At 61.8% G+C, this 18846-nt stretch overlaps 2 protein-coding genes across 3 annotated transcripts in view; one reads left to right on the forward strand and one right to left on the reverse strand.

Moving 5' to 3' along the window:
* SREBF1 (sterol regulatory element binding transcription factor 1) overlaps positions 1–11249 on the forward strand; it is a 12104-nt gene extending 855 nt beyond the window's left edge. Inside the window, exons 2-19 of one of the 2 annotated variants that reach the window (XM_025204586.1) lie at positions 1–167; positions 498–661; positions 770–910; positions 1508–1726; positions 1907–2021; positions 2430–2644; positions 3200–3404; positions 3602–3786; positions 4049–4310; positions 4588–4754; positions 5060–5228; positions 5834–5942; positions 6141–6250; positions 6625–6757; positions 7042–7204; positions 7837–8022; positions 8853–8964; positions 9496–11249. In XM_025204586.1, coding sequence (XP_025060371.1) covers positions 1–167; positions 498–661; positions 770–910; positions 1508–1726; positions 1907–2021; positions 2430–2644; positions 3200–3404; positions 3602–3786; positions 4049–4310; positions 4588–4754; positions 5060–5228; positions 5834–5942; positions 6141–6250; positions 6625–6757; positions 7042–7204; positions 7837–8022; positions 8853–8964; positions 9496–9719 — 3046 coding nt within the window. In that variant the 3' untranslated portion in view covers positions 9720–11249. Of the gene's footprint in view, positions 168–497; positions 662–769; positions 911–1507; positions 1727–1906; positions 2022–2429; positions 2660–3199; positions 3405–3601; positions 3787–4048; positions 4311–4587; positions 4755–5059; positions 5229–5833; positions 5943–6140; positions 6251–6624; positions 6758–7041; positions 7205–7836; positions 8023–8852; positions 8965–9495 lie in introns of both variants that reach the window. The other variant, XM_014520105.2, reaches the window with a different exon arrangement.
* A 4729-nt stretch (positions 11250–15978) lies between these two features.
* The window catches only part of RAI1 (retinoic acid induced 1), a 94278-nt gene continuing 91410 nt past the window's right edge, over positions 15979–18846 (reverse strand). The window contains 2 exon segments of the mRNA XM_025204575.1: positions 15979–16309; positions 17926–17975. Of these exon segments, the coding sequence (XP_025060360.1) occupies positions 16295–16309; positions 17926–17975 (65 nt within the window). The 3' untranslated portion in view covers positions 15979–16294.

Here is an 18846-nt window from a genome sequence, read left to right on the forward strand (position 1 = left end):
GGGGGTCAAGGAGGAGCCCGCGGTGCCGCCCACCAGCCAGCCCCAACCCCCACCCCCAGCACAGCAGGGCGTGATGATGGCCCAGAGCTTCGTCCAGGCCCCTCAGCAGCCCCAGCAGTTCCCCCAGCAGCCCCTGTTGGGCTACCAGAGCCAGCACGGCTTCACCGGTGAGGCAGAGGGGAGGGTGGAAGAAAGGAGCCAGTGTTTTGTAGGACCTTCAATATCATGAGGCAGGCAGGGGTTTAGCAAGCCCTAAGGGAGCTTGGTGTACAGGGGGTTGGGGGAAAATGGTGCCCCTTTGCATGGTACCTGGTGGGGGGGCCGTTGTGGGTAACTGGCATGGCTTCCCAGAGCCTGGAAAGAGAGGTGACCCCGAGGGGTGGGCTTTGGGCTGCTTGGAAGGAGCAGGGGAGTCCTGGCGCCTGCTGGGGCAGCACAGGGTGGCAGAGCCCCTTCCAGGGGGTCCGTCCAGCCCAACCTCTCTTCTCTGCCCCCAGCAGTGCAGCCAGGCAGCAGCGGGCAGAGCCTGCCTCCCCCCCCTGCCCAGCTCCAGCCCATTGCCCTGCAGACACAGGTCCAGAACGTTTCTCCCCAGCAGCTGATGGCCACAACCACCCCCAGCGCCACCCCAGCCATCTCCTCCCACATTCAGCAAGTCCCGGTGAGCTGGGGTTGGGGCTAGGGGAGGGGGAATGGTGACAGGGAGATGCAGGCACAGTTGGTGCTGCCAGGCCCCCCCCAAGGCCTTGCTGACCCCCAATCCCCACAGGTCCTGCTACAGCACCATTTCATCAAGGCTGACTCCCTGCTCCTGACCGCCGTGAAGACAGACGTCTCTGGGGCAAAGACCTCTGGCATCACGTCGCTGGCCACCACCACAGCTGTCCAGTCCACCCCACTGCAGGTGCCGGTAGGTAGAGCCTCTGAGATCCTCTCCTCGCTCCTCCCATCCCAACCTACCCTTACGCCTCCAGAGCAAGTAGGCAGCAGAACTGGGAATAGAGCCCAAATGCCTCGGCTGCTAGTCCGGCTCCTCGCCTCTCGGCACCATGCATGTTAGCTGCAGAGCCCCAGCCCTTGGGTACAGGGGAGAGCAGAGCTGCAGCCCCCGTGGCACAGACTCAGCCCAGAGCTGGGGTTAACAGAGCCGGGCTGGTTGCAGTCAAGGTCTGCACCCACAGCCAGACCTCCCCTGGCAGCAATGCCAGGGTCCTCTGCCGCCTCTGCTGCTGCCAGCCCAGGGCGCCCTTTGGTGTCTGCTTCAGAGCAGCATTGGATAGTGATACTGGGAAGGGGCTGCAGGCTGGTGTTGGGTGGGGGCATCACCAGAGGTTGCAGGAAGTAGAGCTCAGGGCAGGGATACTGCGGGGTGGGAGCAGGCTGAAGGGACATTGGCAAGGGGAAGGCAGGGACCGAGGGGCTCACACAGCAGGGGACAGGGAGCTTTGGGGGTACCAGCCCTAGGACCCGTGCCTGCCGCTGATGCAGATACCTGCTTGCCCTGCAGACCCTGGTGAGCAACGGCACCATCCTGGCCACTGTACCACTGGTGGTGGATGCTGACAAGCTGCCCATTAACCGGCTGGTGGCCAGTGGGAAACCAGTCCTGGCACAGAACCGGGGGGAGAAGCGCACGGCCCACAATGCCATCGAGAAGCGGTACCGCTCCTCCATCAATGACAAGATTGTGGAGCTCAAGGACCTGGTGGTGGGCACCGAGGCCAAGGTAGGCATGGGGCAGGGCCTGGAGACTGGGTTCAGCCAGGTGAGGTGAGAGGGGTACGTGGTGCTCTCCATCCCTGGCTCCTCTCCCTCCATGGGGTGCTGGGGCCCACTCTAGACCTGCCCAGGCCGCGTTGGCCATGAGTGACAGGGGCTGAGCAGCCTCCTTCTCCCCCCGCCACAGCTGAATAAGTCGGCGATCTTGAAGAAGGCGATTGACTACATCCGCTTCCTGCGGCAGACCAACCAGAAGCTGAAGCAGGAGAACCTGGCGCTCAAGCTAGCTGCCCAGAAGAACAGTGAGTCCCCAGGCGACATCTCCCTGGCAGCGGGCATGGGGGGCACGGGCACTGGAGGGCTATGGGCAGGGTGGGTTGGAGCCCATGAGCATAGTGAATTGGGTCTCAGCCGGGTCTGTGCCATGGGGACCAGAACAGCGTTGGCACGTGGGTGCTGCGTGTGGGCCAGGCGTGCGGCAGAGGGTCCGAGTCAGGCGCTGCTCCTAGCAGACTAGTCATCATAGAGCCACTCTCCCCCTTGGCCCCTGGACTGGTCGCTGCCCGTGCTGCCTGGGGTGAGGATGAGCCCGACACCCCCGACTCGTCCTAGAATCCAGGGCGGGCACTGTCCCTTGGCACTGGCTCTGCCCCTGGCCTGTGCTGGGGAACTATATACACCACCCTGCCTCACTCCTTTCTGTCCCCTAGAGTCCCTGAAGGACCTGGTGGCCACGTGTGGTGCTGGGGGAAGCGTGGACACCCCCATGGAGGGCATCAAGCCGGAGATGATGGACGTAATGTTGACGCCACCACCCTCGGATATGGGCTCCCCCTCTCACAGCAGTCCCCTCTCACTGAGCGGTGGCAGCAGCAACAGCAGCAGCGACTCGGAGCCCGAGAGCCCGCTCTTCGATGACAGCAAGGTCCCACAGGGCGGGGTGGGTAGCAGTGGGGGTGGACCCTGGACTGGAGGATGCTGGGGTGGGGGGCAGACACCTAAGTTGGGGGCAAACCCGCAGCCAGGTCCTGCACCAGATGCAAGACGCAGCCGGGGAAGATCCTGACTCCGAGCTCCAGGGACATTGGGCCAGACCGTCTCTGTTTGCCCTGGGGGTGGGGACCCTTGTTGCAGCTGTCTTCTCCTGGTAACATGGGGGGGCCTCAGCCCATCTCTGCATTCAGTGTGGAGAAACCAAGGCACACATGACTTGCCCAAGCGACTGAGAAAAGGCCTCAAGAGTCCTGGCATTGAGTTGTGCTGAGATCACTTCATCTGAGCTCGAGACAAAAAGCCACCACGCGTGGAGCCCTTCACTGCCTCTCCCCCAAGGGGGGTCCTCTTCTCCCCTTGGGGAAGGTCCAGCTATCGCCTGCCCCATGCCTCGGGAGGCTGAACCTCTTGTCCACACCAGCATGCTCCCCATGGTGTCCCCTTCAGCCCTGCACAGCGCTGACCCCGTGCTCTGCTTGGCTTCCAGGTGAAGCAAGAGCAGCCCCCGCTGTCCCCCAGCAGCCTGGGCATGCTGGATCGCTCCCGCATGGCGCTCTGCGCCTTCGTCTTCCTCTGCCTCTCCTTCAACCCCCTGGCCTCCCTCCTGAGGGGCGTTGGACCTCCGGCCACCCCGGAGAGCTCAGGCCCCCCTGGCCCTGGCAGGAGCATCATGGGGCAGCCAGACTCCATAGGTAAGCTCTGGGGCCAGCATCCAGGTTGCTCCACAGCTAGAGACCTCTGGGAGTTGGCCATGGCACTGTGTCCTGGCATGGCCCTGGATGGGTCCGGGGGTACTTGCTGGGACTGGTGTCTGGGCCCCACGGGCAGGCAGTAGCAGTGATGCGTTGGTAACCCAGCCCTTTTCTCCCTCTCTTTGCCTCGTGCCCAGAGGAGTCCTCGGGCTGGTTTCCGTGGCTCCTGCCCTCCCCGATCTTTTGGCTGCTGAACGTGCTGGTAGTGCTGGCTGCCTTCGTCCGGCTCTTCATCTACGGCGAGCCCGTCACCCGCCCCCACTCGGAGTCCTCCGTCCTCTTCTGGCGGCACCGCAGGCAGGCAGACCTGGACCTGGCCCGGGTAAGGAGCAGCACTGCCCACCCCTGTCGTGGTATATGGTGGCTGTCTCTGGGCTCCCAGCTCCACCCTGCAACTCCATGCAGCTGCTCTGAGCTGCCCAGGCCTGATTTCTCCTTCCAGATGCCCATCTGGTGGCCCATTTTCACCTGGCAAAGCCCCACCCCTCCCTGCCAGATAGCAAGACCCTGTCTCCACTTGCCCAAAGCCCCCTGTGCATCCCCCAGCATTCGCTAACCCCCTGCATGCCCGTCTGCCTTGACAGGGGGACTTTGCTCAGGCCTCGCAGCACCTGTGGACGGCGCTGAAGGCACTGGGCCGCCCGTTGCCCACCTCTAAGGTGGACCTGTCCTGCAGCCTGATGTGGAACCTCATCCGCCACGTGCTGCAGCGCCTCTGGGTGGGCCGCTGGCTGGCGGCCCGGGCTGGCGGCTTCCGGCGCGACCATGAGTTGAAGGCCGATGTGCGCAAGAGTGCCCGCGACGCTGCCCTCGTCTACCACAAGCTGCACCAGCTCCACATGACAGGTCAGGGGACCGGCGGGGACTGGAGAGAGCTGGAACGGGGATGGGCAGGGGGGTTTGGCACTGTGGGGGCTGGGCTGGAGGGCTGGCTCAGTGCCCAGCTGGACCAATGTCCTCAGTCCTGACCGTAGCCCCAGCCAGGGTCCCCGGGGAGCTGGGGAGCCTCTGCTCCCTACCAGTGACCTGATGCTGCTGGGCCAGGCCCGCCCCAGAGGCTGAGATCCTGGGAGCCCCCCGGACCCAAACCTGGGGCTGATGGCTCCCTGCCTGCCTCCTCCAGGGAAGCATGCAGGAGGCCACCTCCTGGCCATCAACATGGCGCTGAGCGCTGTCAACCTGGCTGAGTGCGCCGGTGACTCCATCTCTGTGGCCACGCTAGCCGAGATCTACGTGGCAGCTGCACTCCGGATCAAAACCAGCCTCCACCGGTGCTTCCACTTCCTGGCGGTGAGTCATGGAGGGAGGAGGCACACAGCTTCTCTGTGCTCTGCCCCTGCCATCATCCCGCGCTGCAGACACCCACTTGTGCCCGCAGTCCTGTCCCAGAGGGCTCTGCAAGGGGCACCATCCCACTGTGTGCCCGTGTCTTCCTGGAGCACCTCCCTGCTCAGCTCTGCAGCTCGCTGTCAGCCCATGCCAGGCATTTCCCCCTTCCAGACAGCACCATCTGGCTGCTGGGTGCCATCTCTTGGGAGAGGCTGCTTGGCCCCTGCCCTCCTGACAGGGCTGACCTGTGTCTGTCCCCCCCACAGCGCCCCTTCCTGTGCAGCGCCCGGCAGGTGTCCCTCTCGCACAGCGGCACTGTGCCCCCCGCCATGCAGTGGCTCTGCCACCCCCTGGGCCACCGCTTTTTTGTTGATGGGGACTGGTCAGTGAAGAGCACGCCGAGGGACAGCATCTACAGTTCCACCAGCAACCCAGGTACCCCCGCCCCACAGCCCTGTGCTGCACATAAGCCCAATACCAGGAGATCCCCTGATGCTTGGCTGCTCCTTGCCATGATTGCCAGAGCTGTGTCCCCTTTCACTCCTGTCTGCCAGTACCCCTCTGCCCAGGCTCTGGGGTCTCCACCCCCTTCGCCAGTGCCCTTCAGCAGAGGCCCCCAACCCCCTGCTTCCCTGCACTGTTCCAGCCCCACAGATGTCTCTGCCATGCCAGGCCTGGGCTCCCCCTGCACCCCTGCCCTGGCATGTAGGAGCTGGGGCCTTTGTCTTCGCAAACACGGGCCTCTCACAGGACCCAGCTTGAGGCACCGAGCATCCCAGGTACCAGCTGGGCACCTGCTACTCCTGGGTCACTACTGCAGCTGTGGCCCACTGTGCTGTTGTAGCAAAGGCTCTGGGGCATGGAGAGTCCTTGTTGGGGGCCCAGTGCCTGCAATAGAGGCGGAGCCCCCGAGCACTGTCCACTCCCCGCTCTCGGCGGGATGGTCTTGCAGGGAGGTGCTGTGCTCAGAGGAGAGGGACGTGGGGTTGCCCTTAGGCCCCCAGCTCATCTGATAGGGCCTCTCTGCTTCCCCGGCCCAGTGGACCCCCTGGCCCAGGTCACCCAACTGTTCCGTGAGCACTTGCTGGAGAAGGCGCTGTGCTGTGTGGCAATGCCGGAGCCAAGCCCATCTGCCGCCCAAGGAGAGGGGTAAGTGCCAGGCGAGGCCTCTACCCCTGCCCCTCCCTGCAGACCCCTGGTATTGTCCTGCCAAGCCACCACCCTTGGCTTTGCCCCCTGGAGCACCCCCGACTTGCAGGGAGGGAGCTGGGTAGGCGTCCCTGGGCGGTCTGCTATGTTCTGTGCCCGTCTGCTGCTGCTAACGGCTCCTCTCCTTGCTGGCCCCAGGCAGTTCTCCGACGCCCTCGAGTACCTCCAGCTGCTCAATGGCTGCTCAGATGCGGCCGGCACACCCAGCCGCACCCTCTCCATCAGCTCTGACATGGCTGCCGGCACAGGGGAGACCACCACTGAGACACGGGGCTGGGGTGGGGGCCACAACACTGTGAGAGCCGTGGGGTTCAGTCCGGAGCCTGGCATGAGTTATGGGGCCCGGCTGGGAGCAGCAACAGCAGCTGGGTGTCAGGGGCATGTGGTCCATGGGTGGTGGTGTTTGGGGGCAGAGGTGTTATCTTGGTTTCCAGTCATTGGGGTGAGGCTGTGTGGGGTTGGGGGATCGCTGGATCCTGTTGTGCAGGGCAGAGCTAGCATCTTGGTTGGCTTCAGTGGGGGAAGCTGTGTGGGGCATGGGAGTCCTGTGGGGGGTGGGTTGCGGCAGTTTCCTAGCAGCAGTTGTTAGGGGATGCCATCGATACTGTGTCCCTGCCCGCAGGCACCGACCCCATTGCCAAGTGGTGGGCGTCCATCATCACCGTGGCAATTCACTGGCTGCAGGGGGACGACGAGGCGGCAGAGCGGCTGTACCCTTTGGTGGAGACCATGCCGCGAGCTCTGCAGGGCTCTGAGTGAGTGTCGGCTGGGGGTTGCCAGTGGGAGGCAGACAGTGCCTCCTTGGGGCAGCAGTGGCTCTGCCAGGAAAACTTACTGTGGGTATGGGTGGGGGGAGAGCCATAGTGACATGCTTTACTTCCCTTATCACACATCACCAGAAGCTAGGGGCCAGGGCCAGTGTGCTCAGCAGCTTGGGGCCTGGGCAGCTGTGCCAGGCAGAGCAGGTGCCCTCCACTGGGGGAAGCCCCAGCCCATGGGTGCCATGGCCTGACCATCTCCTCCCGTTCCCTGTGTGCAGGAAACCCCTGCCCAGGGCAGCCCTGCACGCCTTCAAGGCTGTGCGTGCCCTGCTAGGCAAGCAGGACGGCAGCCAGGCCAGCCTGAGCCAGTGCGAGAAGGCCAGCGGCTACCTGCGTGACAGCCTGGACCTCGGCTCGCCCGCCAAGGGCACCTTGGACAAGGTGAGTCCCTGGGTGCTGCCTGGCATAGCACAGCAGGGTGGGTGGGATGGCAAGGGGTGGTCAGCAAGGCCAGGCCAGGCCTATCAGGCATGTTCTTAGCAGTAATTGCACAATCCACGTAGCACACGGTGCGTCATCCCTGCCCCTGGGAGGAAGCCACCTTGGGGGCAGAGTGCACAGCCTGGTAGGGAATCCAAAGCCAGCATGCATCCAAAGTCCTGTGTCTGGACAGCCCCAGGAAGCTACATACAGGGCACGAGGACGGGACAGCGCAGTGCAGTGGCCTCAGCTGTGGTGCATTGTAGTTGCATTGCATGTGTCACAGAGGTGTGCAATGCCTCTGCAGTGCAGCCCAGAGGAGGCTCCTCCCAGCACCACGCGCCAGCCTGGCCCAGTCCTGCAGCCCAGCTGAACCCTAATTCCCCCGCCCTGGCCAGGGGGCATCCCTGAGGGACCAGCTGGGTTCTGTTTGCAACGGTGGGGCCAAAGCCCTGTCTCCCTGGAGCCCTGTGCCCCACAGCTGGCAGCTCACCAGGGCACGGCCTTTTCTCCTGCTCATGAGGCTGCCCGTGCCCTGCCTGTCCATCTGTCTGTGGACGTCTGCCCACCTCACCGTGCCCCCTCTGCCCCAGGCGGTCCAGCTCCTCCTGTGCGACCTGCTCCTGGTGACCCGCACCAACCTGTGGCAGCAGCAGATGAACGTGAGCCAGCAGCTGAGCTGTGTCTACCAGGCCTCGGCCCTGGAGCTGCGGGGCTTCCAGCAGGACCTCAGCAGCCTGCGACGCCTGGCCCACACCTTCCGCCCGGCCATGCGCAGGGTGAGCCCGGGGTGGCGTGGGGGGGGCTTAGCTCTTTGACTGCCTGACTCTCCCCTCTGTGAGGGAGAGTCTGCTTTCCAGCTGGCCTGGAGCTGTGTTGGGACCGGCTGTCCCACTATGGGTCCTTCCCAGGCTTCTGGGCTTTGCCGGTTGCCACATGGGGCCAGGAAGGACTTATTTTTCCCCTCCTGCTGCTACACGTGTCAGCGTTTGTGGTTTTGCCTTCCTCAGAAGCATTAGTTGTTGGCAGCAGCCAAAGCCCGGGATTTTGCCTGGGCTGTGCCCATGCTGGCGCTTGAACCCAGGGGTTCCTGGCTAGAGGGTCTTGCCCCTTCCGCTCAGGGTGGGACTGATGACAAATTTGGGGTCAGGCAGGACTCTTATCCCCTAGTCAGACTGTTATGGGCAGGGGGGATTTTTGCCTTCATCTGTAGCGGAGCTGTGGCCTCTGCCTGGGATCTCTTGAGCATATATTAACTTTTGCAGCAGCAGGATGTTGGCTGCCGTGGGTGCCCTGCTTTTCCCGTGGGGGGGTTGGGGGATCTCTTGAGCATATATTAACTTTTGCAGCAGCAGGATGTTGGCTGCCGTGGTCGCCCTGCTTTACCCGTGGTGGGTTTGGGTGTTATGTCTTGGGTCGCGTCAGGGTCGACTCTGCGGTTTTGCTAAGAACTTAGACAACGGATTTGTCCGGGATTGTTTGGGGAGGACTGATCCTGCTTCAGGCAGGGGGTTGCATTAGGTGTGACCTCTGGAGGCCCCTTCCAGCCCCCCTTTATGATTCTGCGGCGGGTGCCCAGGCACTGATTCCTCCTGTGGGTTGCCCTCAGGTGTTCCTCCATGAAGCCACCGCCAGGCTGATGGCCAGAGCCAGCCCCACCAGGACCCATCAGTTGCTGGATCGCAGCCTGCGTAGGAGGGGGACACAAAGCAGCAAAGGAGGTGAGTGGGCAGCCTGGCACCTGGGGCCAAGACCCAGCAACTCCATGACACGGAGCAGCCCAGCTAGTCAGGGCACAGACTGGGAGAGCAGCCAGCGGGAGCAGGGGGCTGCATGCCCGTGCCTCACTGTCCTACAGTGCCAGTGCTCGCTGCTAGGGCAGCAGCTGGGCTGAGCCTTGCAGCCTCCTCCCTGGCATAAGGGCACATGTTTCTGGCCCCGTAGGCAGGGATTAGCTCTGTTCCCAGGGTGTGACAGGCAAGGCTACTGCTAAGGCACCTGCGGGCAACCAGGAGTGAGGGGACTGCATGAGGATATAGGGAGATTAGCAGGGATGCCCGCAGGTTCTTAGTGCAGCCTGATGAACATGGGTAAAGGGCCTGGGAATACCCAGATCTGTGTTGGTGCCCAGCACTGTGGGGGCTGGTGCCCCCCACAGGCCCTGACCCCTGGATGCCTATCAAGGGGGCCCTGTTCACATCAGAGCCTGTCTGTGCTCAGCCCAGGAAGGGCCCTGTGTTCCACTTTTGCAGCTGGCGAGCCAGAAAGCCATCCCACGCCGCGTGAGCATGCCGAAGCCCTGCTCCTGGCCTGCTGCTACCTCCCGCCGAGCTTCCTATCGGCCCCGGGGCAGCGCGTGGGCATGCTGGCAGAGGCCGCCCACACGCTGGAGAAGCTGGGAGACAAACGGACGCTCCACGACTGCCAGCAGATGATCATCAAACTGGGCAGCGGCACCACAGTCACCACTGGATAGCGCCACCCCCCCATGGGGCACCCCACATGCCATGGACCATGGGGATGGGTACAGAGGCTTCAGCTGCACTGTGGCCAATGTGCCCTTGCTTAATTGCCTGAGGCATTCGTTATGACTAGTGGGAGGGGCTGGAGCAAGGGGGCTGGGACCCAGGACTCTTGGGTTGTATTCCTGATACTCAGGCACCTGTGTGTGTGCCCCAGCCTCTATGTGGGTGTAGACCCTTCCCTACCTCAGGGGGTACCTACCTGTCTGTGAGGTGGGGCAGGAGGCCTGGTGGGATGGTGTTACAGAACTAGTGTTATGACCAGCCGAAGGGACCCTAGGGGCAGTTGGGAAAGGTGGGTACTGGCAGGTGTCTCTGGTGGCTGAGGACTGGCCCTTGCCCCCACAAATGGGAGCCCAGCCTGCCCCTGCCTCTAAAGGTGATCTCCCACCTCCCCTCAGGTGTCAGCATGAACAGGGCGATAATGCTTCATGGTTTATGTGGCTTTGGGACATGTGGGCACCCCTGGCTGGGCTCCGATGCCCAGGCCTCGTGCCTGGTGCTGGGAGACAGACCAGCAGTGCCTGGGGGTCGCCGATTCCCCGCTGCCCCTCCAGCGGTGACGCCAGCCCCCACCTCCATGCCCCCCTGCTGTGAGCCCTGTCCGGTGGGCACGGGGCAGTGGAGACCTCTAGCGGCACCTTCTTAATATTGCAAGCACTGGCTCCTTCCAGCCCTTCCCCTCCGCCCTGGGCCTGGTTGCAGGACCATGCTGCAGCCTCCCTCCACAGGTCCCTGCTGCTGCCAGACATTTCCCCACACTGGCTTCCAGCGTTGCTGTTGCTGGGGTGCACCCCAGTATTTAAGCAGAAAAGTAGCCCCGCGAGGCAGGGCCTTGGTCACCCAGCGCCTCCTTGGCACATGCACGTGGCATCTCCCTGTGTGGATGCAGGAGACTGGTGGCTTTTCCAGGGCCTCTGTGGCAGAGGGGGCAAGATGATACCAAAAAGTGTGTCCTGGCCGAGCCATCTCCAGGGACTGCACAGCCACTCGTACCCCTGCTCCCACAGCCCTAGAGACTCCTGGGGGAAGGGGTCTGGTTCTTCCTGCTGGCACCTGTTCCCCTCCGAGCATGGAGCTGGGGCCAGGCATCAACCCTAAGGGGCTCAGGGAATGAGGTAGGGGTAGGCATGACTGGCTCAGGGTAGCAGTCACTGGCCCCAGATTTGTCCCCTCTTCCTCCCTGTGCCAGCCACAACCCCTTCCTACTCTGGCTGGCATCCTGGGCCACGTTTGTGTTTGCAGAGGGCTGCTGTTGCTATGGCACTTAGACTGGTAGTGATGGAGGGGGCTGGGGGTGCAGGGAATTGGCCCCGTTTGGGTGGGAGACGTGGCCGGCAGCCACATACAGGCCCTGTACATAGCCACCGCCTCCCCCAAGCGCGATTCCCCCCTCGCCCTGCTCACTGCCTGCGTTTCCTTTTTAAATGGTATTTTCATAGTTTGAGAGTTTTGTACAGATGATTAAAGCCGATTATTTATAGCCCGGCGTGTGCTGAATGTGGGGGCGGGCGAGCTGTGGCCCCCAAAGCTGGGAGAAATGCAGAGAAGAGCTGGCTACCCCAGGCCCCACGCAGCCTGGAGGGGACAGGCAGGGCTGGGCTCCCAGGTTGATGGGAGTGGGAGACGGAGGAGCGCTCCAGACCTCTCCTGTTCCCTATGCTTACATACAATATGAGGTGATACGGGGACGCCAGTGTCCCCAGACCTTGGCCAGGGGCTCTCATCCCTCCACCTGAGCCCGGGGGGCTGCTCCCCTTTCCCATTCTGCAAAGACCAGAAGCTGTGCCCACTGCCAGCAGGGCTAGAGCTGGTGGGACTGAGGCAAGCAGGGGTTGCCATGTTGTGAACACCCTTCCTGAAGGGCTGGGGCTGGAACCGGGGTCCTGGGAGCGACCCGAGGAGTCACGATGATGGGCTGTACGTGAGCTGCTATCACGCAGCAGAGCCGGGCGCCCCTGCAGACAGTTGGCTGCAAACATCAGCTCGGGGCTCTGCAGCCATCAAGAAAGCAGATCAGACGGTCGGGATGTGTAAACGGAAAGTATCGTCGTGCCATTCATAACTCCATGGTGCGTCTGCACCTTGAATCCTGTGCCCAGGTCTGGTCCCCACAGCTCCAAGGGGACGTAGGAGAACCAGAGAAGGGCACCGAGGAGGATTCGTGGCACGGAGGGTGGACGAGGCGGTTTAGAAGAGACGCTCGAGGCCGGGGGACATGAGATGGGTTTACAGAAAACTAAGCGGTAAAGAGAAAAATAGGGATTTATTATTGACTCTTCTTGCGCGATAGGAGAACGAGGGGGTCACCAAAGGAAGCCAGGAGGTAGCAAGGCTAAAGCTAACACGAGGAAGCTCTTTCTCACACGGCGTAATCAAAGCGTGCAACTCGCAGCTGCCGTTGTGGCCGACGGCTTCGCCAGCTTCACGAAGGGATGGGACCAGTCCCCTTTTGGCATCCGCGGCCATCGTAGAGGACAGTCCGGTTTTCTGCTACTCTGTCCTCTATCGATACGAAACCTGATGCCTTGATGTCCTCGATTTTTCTCTTCAAGAGGGCAGCAAGGCGTCTGGTTTCGTACCAAGCGAGGATGGCCGGGCTGTCCTCTCCGATGGCCACCGGGAGATGCGGCCTGCTGGACCGGCAGGCTGACCCAGTCCGTTACGTCCACCTGGCCTTGTCCCCCTCTCTGCCTAGCTACGCAAGGACGGCCACCCCCTCGCTGTGTTGAGACGCCTGGTCTAGGCCATGATGGCTGCCACCGGAGATGAACATCACAGCGAGATGTCGGTCGGGGTCAGGGCTCCGTGGGCCCCGTCCCCAAGCGTGGGAAAAGCTGGACCCTGCTCCAGACCCCCGCTCCTATACAGGGCGGGCGAGGGAGACTGTGGAGGGGAAGCGGGGCAGGGGCCAGCCGCCCCCCCGCCACCCCCAGCCATTGCACGCGGTAATATTTGATGGCCAGGACAGGCCGAGCGGGGCAAGGGAGAGACCCCCTCGCTCAGTGACCAGCCGGCAAGGGCTGGCCCTGGGACCAAGCCGCCGCGGCGTCCTTCATGGTCGTCCTTCCCCGGGGCTGGAGAAACACAGGCGAAGCGGAGGCAGCCACGTACTTCCAAAACAATCGTCGTATCTTTATTGACCTTTTTTTTTTTTTTTGAATGCAATGACCTGTTTTTTACTCTTAAGGAAAATAAACATCTTTTAGAAACAGCTTGTTACACACAATCTTCAGTGTGAAGCAATATACTAATAAGAACACTAGTCTTAACATTTACAGTCTTCATATATATTATATATATGTATATGTATACATATATATACACTATATAATGAGGCAATATATAATACACACAGTTTACCATTTTACAGTCATATGTACAAGATGCCACTAAAAATAGCCAGGATTTCAGGCAGCGATGCCAAGGCCGCAGAGAGTCGATGCGGTTTCTGGGGGCCGAGGCCGGCTGCTGAAACGACAGACATTTCTTGGCCAGCAAACCTTGAGGGCAAGGTCTGGATGAAATGGCAAGCAACGCACGGCAGCAGTGACAAGCGCGAAAGCACCACAACCAAACAGGTCACAACTGGCAATTGGCTTGGCCCGGCGTGGCGCTGGGCTCGGGGTTGTGGACTGGCAACAAACAGGGCTCCTGCCTTGGCTGCTTGGGGCGGGGGCGGTGAGGCGATGGCTTTGCGGGAGGAGGGGGGTCACGGCTCACTTCCAACCATGTATTGCAACCCAAGTGCGGTTGGAAACCTATATACATCATATAGCCTTATCTATAAAGCACATATATTTGCTATACATGTTTTATATATATATATATATATATATATATATATATATATATTCCTCCCCAGATGGAGTCAGTCTTTCCAGCGTATGCATTAGGTCGGCGCTGTGCTGCATGAAGGCCTCCCAGCACCCTCAGATCCATTCAACAGCCACCTCGGTGAGCCCCGGCCCTGTTCGGTGTGTGGCTGGCTCTGGGGAGCACCAAGGGCCTGGTTATAGAAAGCTCCTGTTCGGGGAGTCCGGCAGGGCTCCTCCTTATTCAGCACAAACCAGTCACGATCCCCCCCAGCCAGCATCCTTCTCCTGATGTCACAAACGATGGACTGACATCACGGAGCAATTGAGGGCATCGATGTCACAAGCTATGGGCTGTGACATCGTGGAGCAAATCAGGGAGGAAGCAAAATGGGTGGGGATACAGGTTATGGGGATGTGCAAATGCCCCTGCAGCCAGCAACAGCAGGGAACCGGCATGGGATGTCCGTGCACGATCCAGGCGGGTGATGCAGCTGTGGCAGGGAGGGAAGGAGTTGGGAAACGGCGGGGCTCTCTATCGAGGGGGAGGCTAGGATGCAGGTGTTGGAAGGGCAGCTACGCGGGCTGGCTGGAAGCGCCCAGTCCGGTCCCAGAAGAGTCACCTCCTCGCCCTTCACACCTGCATCCCTGCCAGCAGAGGCTGCTGCTGGGCTGGCTCACGCTAGGGATGCCCCAGGCTGCGCTGTCTACTCTGCTCAGTGGCTGGCATCTCTGTGCCGCCTTCAGGGAGAGCACCATTCGTCCCCTGTCGCTTTGCCCGCTGCTGAAATGCAGCTGGGTGACGGCAACGGCTGATCCGTGGATGGAAGCTACTGCTCTAGCAGGCAGCGCCCTGGGCAGGGAGTCTGTTTGATGTCACATCTGAGAGATGGCCCCTTTGATCCGATGCAGGGGCTGAGCTCAGATCTTGCTTGCTGTCGCCATGCCTCTTCCTCCAACATGTGGAGGGCACTCGGGTGGTCTCCCAACCACATACAACCCAAGGCGTCCCTGCTGGGTGGGCAACATCAGACCATCGCTGCCCGCAAGGGTGGAGCTAGCTGCTCAGGGCAGGATCTCCTCCTCCTAAACCAGCCACCAGCCTCTCTGAGGTCCCTGCTTGGTCCCTGGTTACTAGTGCTGTGCTGTTCTGCAGCACGAGCAGCAGCACAAAAAAAAGGGCAGACATCAGACATCACCAGCACGAGAGGCTGCGAGGACTAGAGCCCAGTTGGGCCAAGCAGTGGGGGAGCAGCATAAGATACCAAGGGGAGAATGAGCTGATCTAAGCCCTCTATCAAGCGAGACCAGTGCGGACATGACAGCGCCTTCGATGGAGCAGCGCGACTGTTCCTCAATACAGGGAATGGAAGTGAGGGCCGGAGGAGGGGGAGAGCCCAGGGGCAAAAGCTTCCCACGAAGCACCATCCGTATGAGCCAGGACGCTCCTCTTCCCCAGCCTGTAGCTCAGCACGCCCTACGGGATGAAGCAGCCCAGCAGCAGCAGTGGCACCCGCCGGTGGCCATGGGGCAGGCAAAGCTGTGAGGGCAGGGTCGTGGGGAGAGCATGCCACCTCCTCCTGCAGAGGCTCGCCCCCCCCGTGCCAGCCGTGCCGTGGCCCCTTGCCAGCCAGGGGGAGCAGAGGGGCAGCCGGGGAGGAGGGCTGCCAATGCAAAAGAAAACCCCAAATCAAAATGAAATGGAAACGCGCCGCGTGGTTGGAGCAGCAGGCCATTTCTTCGTCTCATGTCGCGCACATATATACAGACGGACACCATGAGGTTTGCTGAAGGCAACATCTCAGATCAGATCAGAGTGAGATATGGAGGACTGGAACGCTCGCAGAGTCCAGCTGTTCCAGAGTAAGACAACATCGTCAGGAACCCTTTTACACGGTGCCCCCCGCCCCCCACCCCCCATCCCGCCCTGTGCAGCTAACGTCAGCTCTGGAACATAGTCTGTGTTTGCCGCGGGTGTGTTACTTGCATCATCTGGGAGCGGAGCGGAGCTGCCGTCATCTGCACTCTCCAGGGTCCAAGGGCGTAAGCGGGTCCCCTGGCATCCCAACGCAGCCCTGGTACCCAGAGTCCACTTCCCGGGGAGGCCTTGAAAATGCTCCAGGCCGGGTTTTACCAGGCCCTGGTCCCAGGTGAAAGATGTGAGCTATCAATGTCACTCACAGGTCCTACAGGAGCGGCAGAGTAAAAACCTGGAGCTGGATTTCTTTGCCCACCTGGACTGGCTTGGGGTCGTGTCCAGAGGGGAGAAAGGAGGACAGCCTGGAGCTGGGGTCGTGTGCCCACCAGGCACAACGCGGCAGAGAGCTCCCAGGAGGCGGAGGAGAGCCTGGCGTTGGATTTCCGTGCCCGTCTGGAAGGGCTCTGGGTAGAGTTTCTTGAAGAAGGTGAAGAAAAGCCTGGGACTGGATCTCTTGTGCCCATCTGGAACGGCTCTGGGTGGAATGACGGGGCAGAAGGGAAGGAGGAGGACCTGGCGCTGGATCCCCAGGGCCCCACCAGGCTGCACTGCGGTGCCCCGTCCTCCCAGGGGAGCGCTGCTGCAGGGGATAGATGGATGGATGGGTGCAGCTGGGTCCCTTTGCCCCTTCCTCTTTGATTTGTGTTTGCCTTTTCCTTTGGACTCTTCTCCCTCGCAGCCATGGCTGAGACGTGAGACGAGCACCTGGGTGGGCAACCGCTTCCCAGCTGGCGGATTATAAGGGATGCCTCTGCAAAGAAAGCGGAGCGGGTTAACGAAGCGGTGTCGAAGGGGTTAACCCCCTGCTTTCGGGGAGCCCCCCCAACCTCAGCCCCTTTCTCCAAAGAGGGGGACAAGCCACGGCAGGGCCGGGCAGGGGAGCCAGCGTGGCAGGGCCTGCAGCACTCCAGTCCTGGATTTGCCGGCGACTGGGCTTGCAGCTGGGCCCTGTTTGCTGACAGCTGGAGGACTCCCTTGGTTCATTCACCGAGAATAATTCATGCTCACCTACCACAGGCGCAGGTAAAAATAAAAACACGTTCCTGCCAGGATACAGGCCCGGATTTATAGCCTTCCCTTCCCCTGCAGCCGCTGCCCAGCCCCAGCCCCAGCCGCCAGGCTCAGCCCCGCTGGGGGGCAGCAGTGCTCCCAGCACGGCCAGCCTCATCCCGCTTGGGCTCAGGCCCCTGCAGCCATCTGCTGGGTTTCTGGCATTCAGACTCTCCCCGCTTGCCTTCCTGCCTGATGCTGCCATAGAAAGAGACCTGTTCACCCCCCTCCATGGCCTGCCCCTGCTCTTCCTTCGCTGGGGGAGGCGTCCGCTTCTCCAGCTGTTCTGCTGCAGGCCCAGGGCTGGCAGCCTCCAAACCGACGGCTGCCATTGCAGCCTGACAGTCCTGCACCCCGCCCAATCCACCGGCTGCCATTGCAGCCTGACAGTCCTGCCTGGGGGGATGCACGGGGCTCTTGGCCTTTCCCTTCCCCTTGGGGGCACCTGGCTGGCCCCATGGCACCCGGCTCAGCTAACCTGCCCTGCACACACATCTGTTTCTGCTCCTTCTGAAGCCGACCTGCCACCACGCACTCCATTTCAGTGGCATGTCCCAGCTGGGCTGGCAGCACCCCCCGATCCCAACATGCAGCCCCCCGCTCCCCCCAATCCCCTTCCCAAGCTGTGGGAATGTTTTCAATCTGGATCCTGGCACCACAGCCTTGACCTCCCCTCTAATTGCAAATAATAAGGTGCACATGCTGGAGCTGGGGAAGGAGAGAGAAAGGCAGGAAGTGCTTTTAGCACTGATTAAATTATCAGGCCCTTGGTCAGCATTTGGAAATGAGTTACTCCGGGAAGACAAAGCCCTTTAGTCCCAGCCCTTCTCCTGTTTCTTCCTGGGGAGGCGGCGGCAGCACCAAAGCCACCGCCTGCCTGCCTGCCTGCCCTCTTCCCCACTCTGTTCCCTGTGCCAGTGTGATGGGCAGAAGGCCGATAGCAGGGAGACATGAGGCAGCAGCAGCGATGCGGGTGCAAATGGCCTGTCTCCCTTGCCTCCAGGGAGGGGGATGAATGGCAGGGGCCAGGCTTTGGAGGGAGGCTGCAATTCCCGAGGCCTGACCTCCAAGACACCTTTGTACTGTCTGGCTCCGTGAGGCAGAGCCCGGTGGGGGGCCTGGCTTTGAGTGCTGGAGCCAGCCCCCAGCGTAGGGCTAGGGATGCTCTTGGCCCCTCAGCCTGCATAGCAACAGGCTCTGATTGCGGGGCCTCCGGGTCACAGGCAGGGTGGTGCTGGGGTCTCGGGGACGGCTGGGGCTCGGGGCAGGGACGGATTCGGTGTCACTCGGCTGTCTGGCAGCGGGCCCTGCACTTACCTTGTGTTTGGGACATTTCAGAGAGAAGCTCTCTTCGGTTAATAAGCAACCTGCCAAGAGAAAGGAGAGCGGTGTCTCAGTGCCGGAGGGGCGACCACCGTGGGAGCCCCACAACTAACCTGCTGCAGGGTCACAGCCTTGCAGCGCCCCCCCTCCGCTTTCCACTCCGATGTGTCTTTCATCTCCCACGCACCGGCTCCGGAGCCTTTGGCACGGCCATTGTCCTGCTCGCAGAGGGAACTGAATGGAGCTCAGTCTAGCATCCATAATGCCGCCGCCTCCGCCAGGCAGAGGGGCCGCCCCTGGGCCGTGGGAAACCCGGGTTACCTCGCTGAGCCCTCCCTGCTCGAGGAGCCTGGCTTGCAGGCTGGGAATGACAGCAACCTGCCTCCCTGCTTGGCCTGTCAGGCCGGGTGCTGGCAGGAGCTGTCCAAGGGTCCTGCACAGCTCCCCCGGTATGCCTCATCCTGAACCCGCAGTGTGCGGGAACCCAGTCCCGGGGGTCCACAGCCCTCTGCCAGCAGACCTGGGTCCCTGACCAGCCGCACTAGGTGTTCCCAGCTCCTTCCTCACCCCTCAGCCATCAGCATCCTGCTAATGGACGATGCCGAGACTGGCCAACCTCATTTCTACCTGGAGGCTCAACCAAGGGCTGAAGCGGGCTCTCTACAGGATGAGCAGGCAGCTGGTCATCCTCCCCCAGCCTGATGTCCTCGGCAGCCAGCCAGCTCCAGAGATGGCCTATGCACCTCACTGGTGCTGCCAGAGGACCTGGGGGGAGCAGCTGGGAACAGGGCTGTTGCCTTTCCAGGCCTCTCCTCTCTGAGGGGAGGCTGCAAATGGAGCTCTGCACAGTGGCTGGGATGTTAATGGGAACACCGCCCCAGGCCAGGGCTGCTCACTTTGCTCTGCCTTTCCCTA

Source organism: Alligator sinensis, unplaced genomic scaffold, assembly GCF_000455745.1.
Source record: "Alligator sinensis unplaced genomic scaffold, ASM45574v1 scaffold402_1, whole genome shotgun sequence".
Classification (NCBI taxonomy): domain Eukaryota; kingdom Metazoa; phylum Chordata; order Crocodylia; family Alligatoridae; genus Alligator; species Alligator sinensis.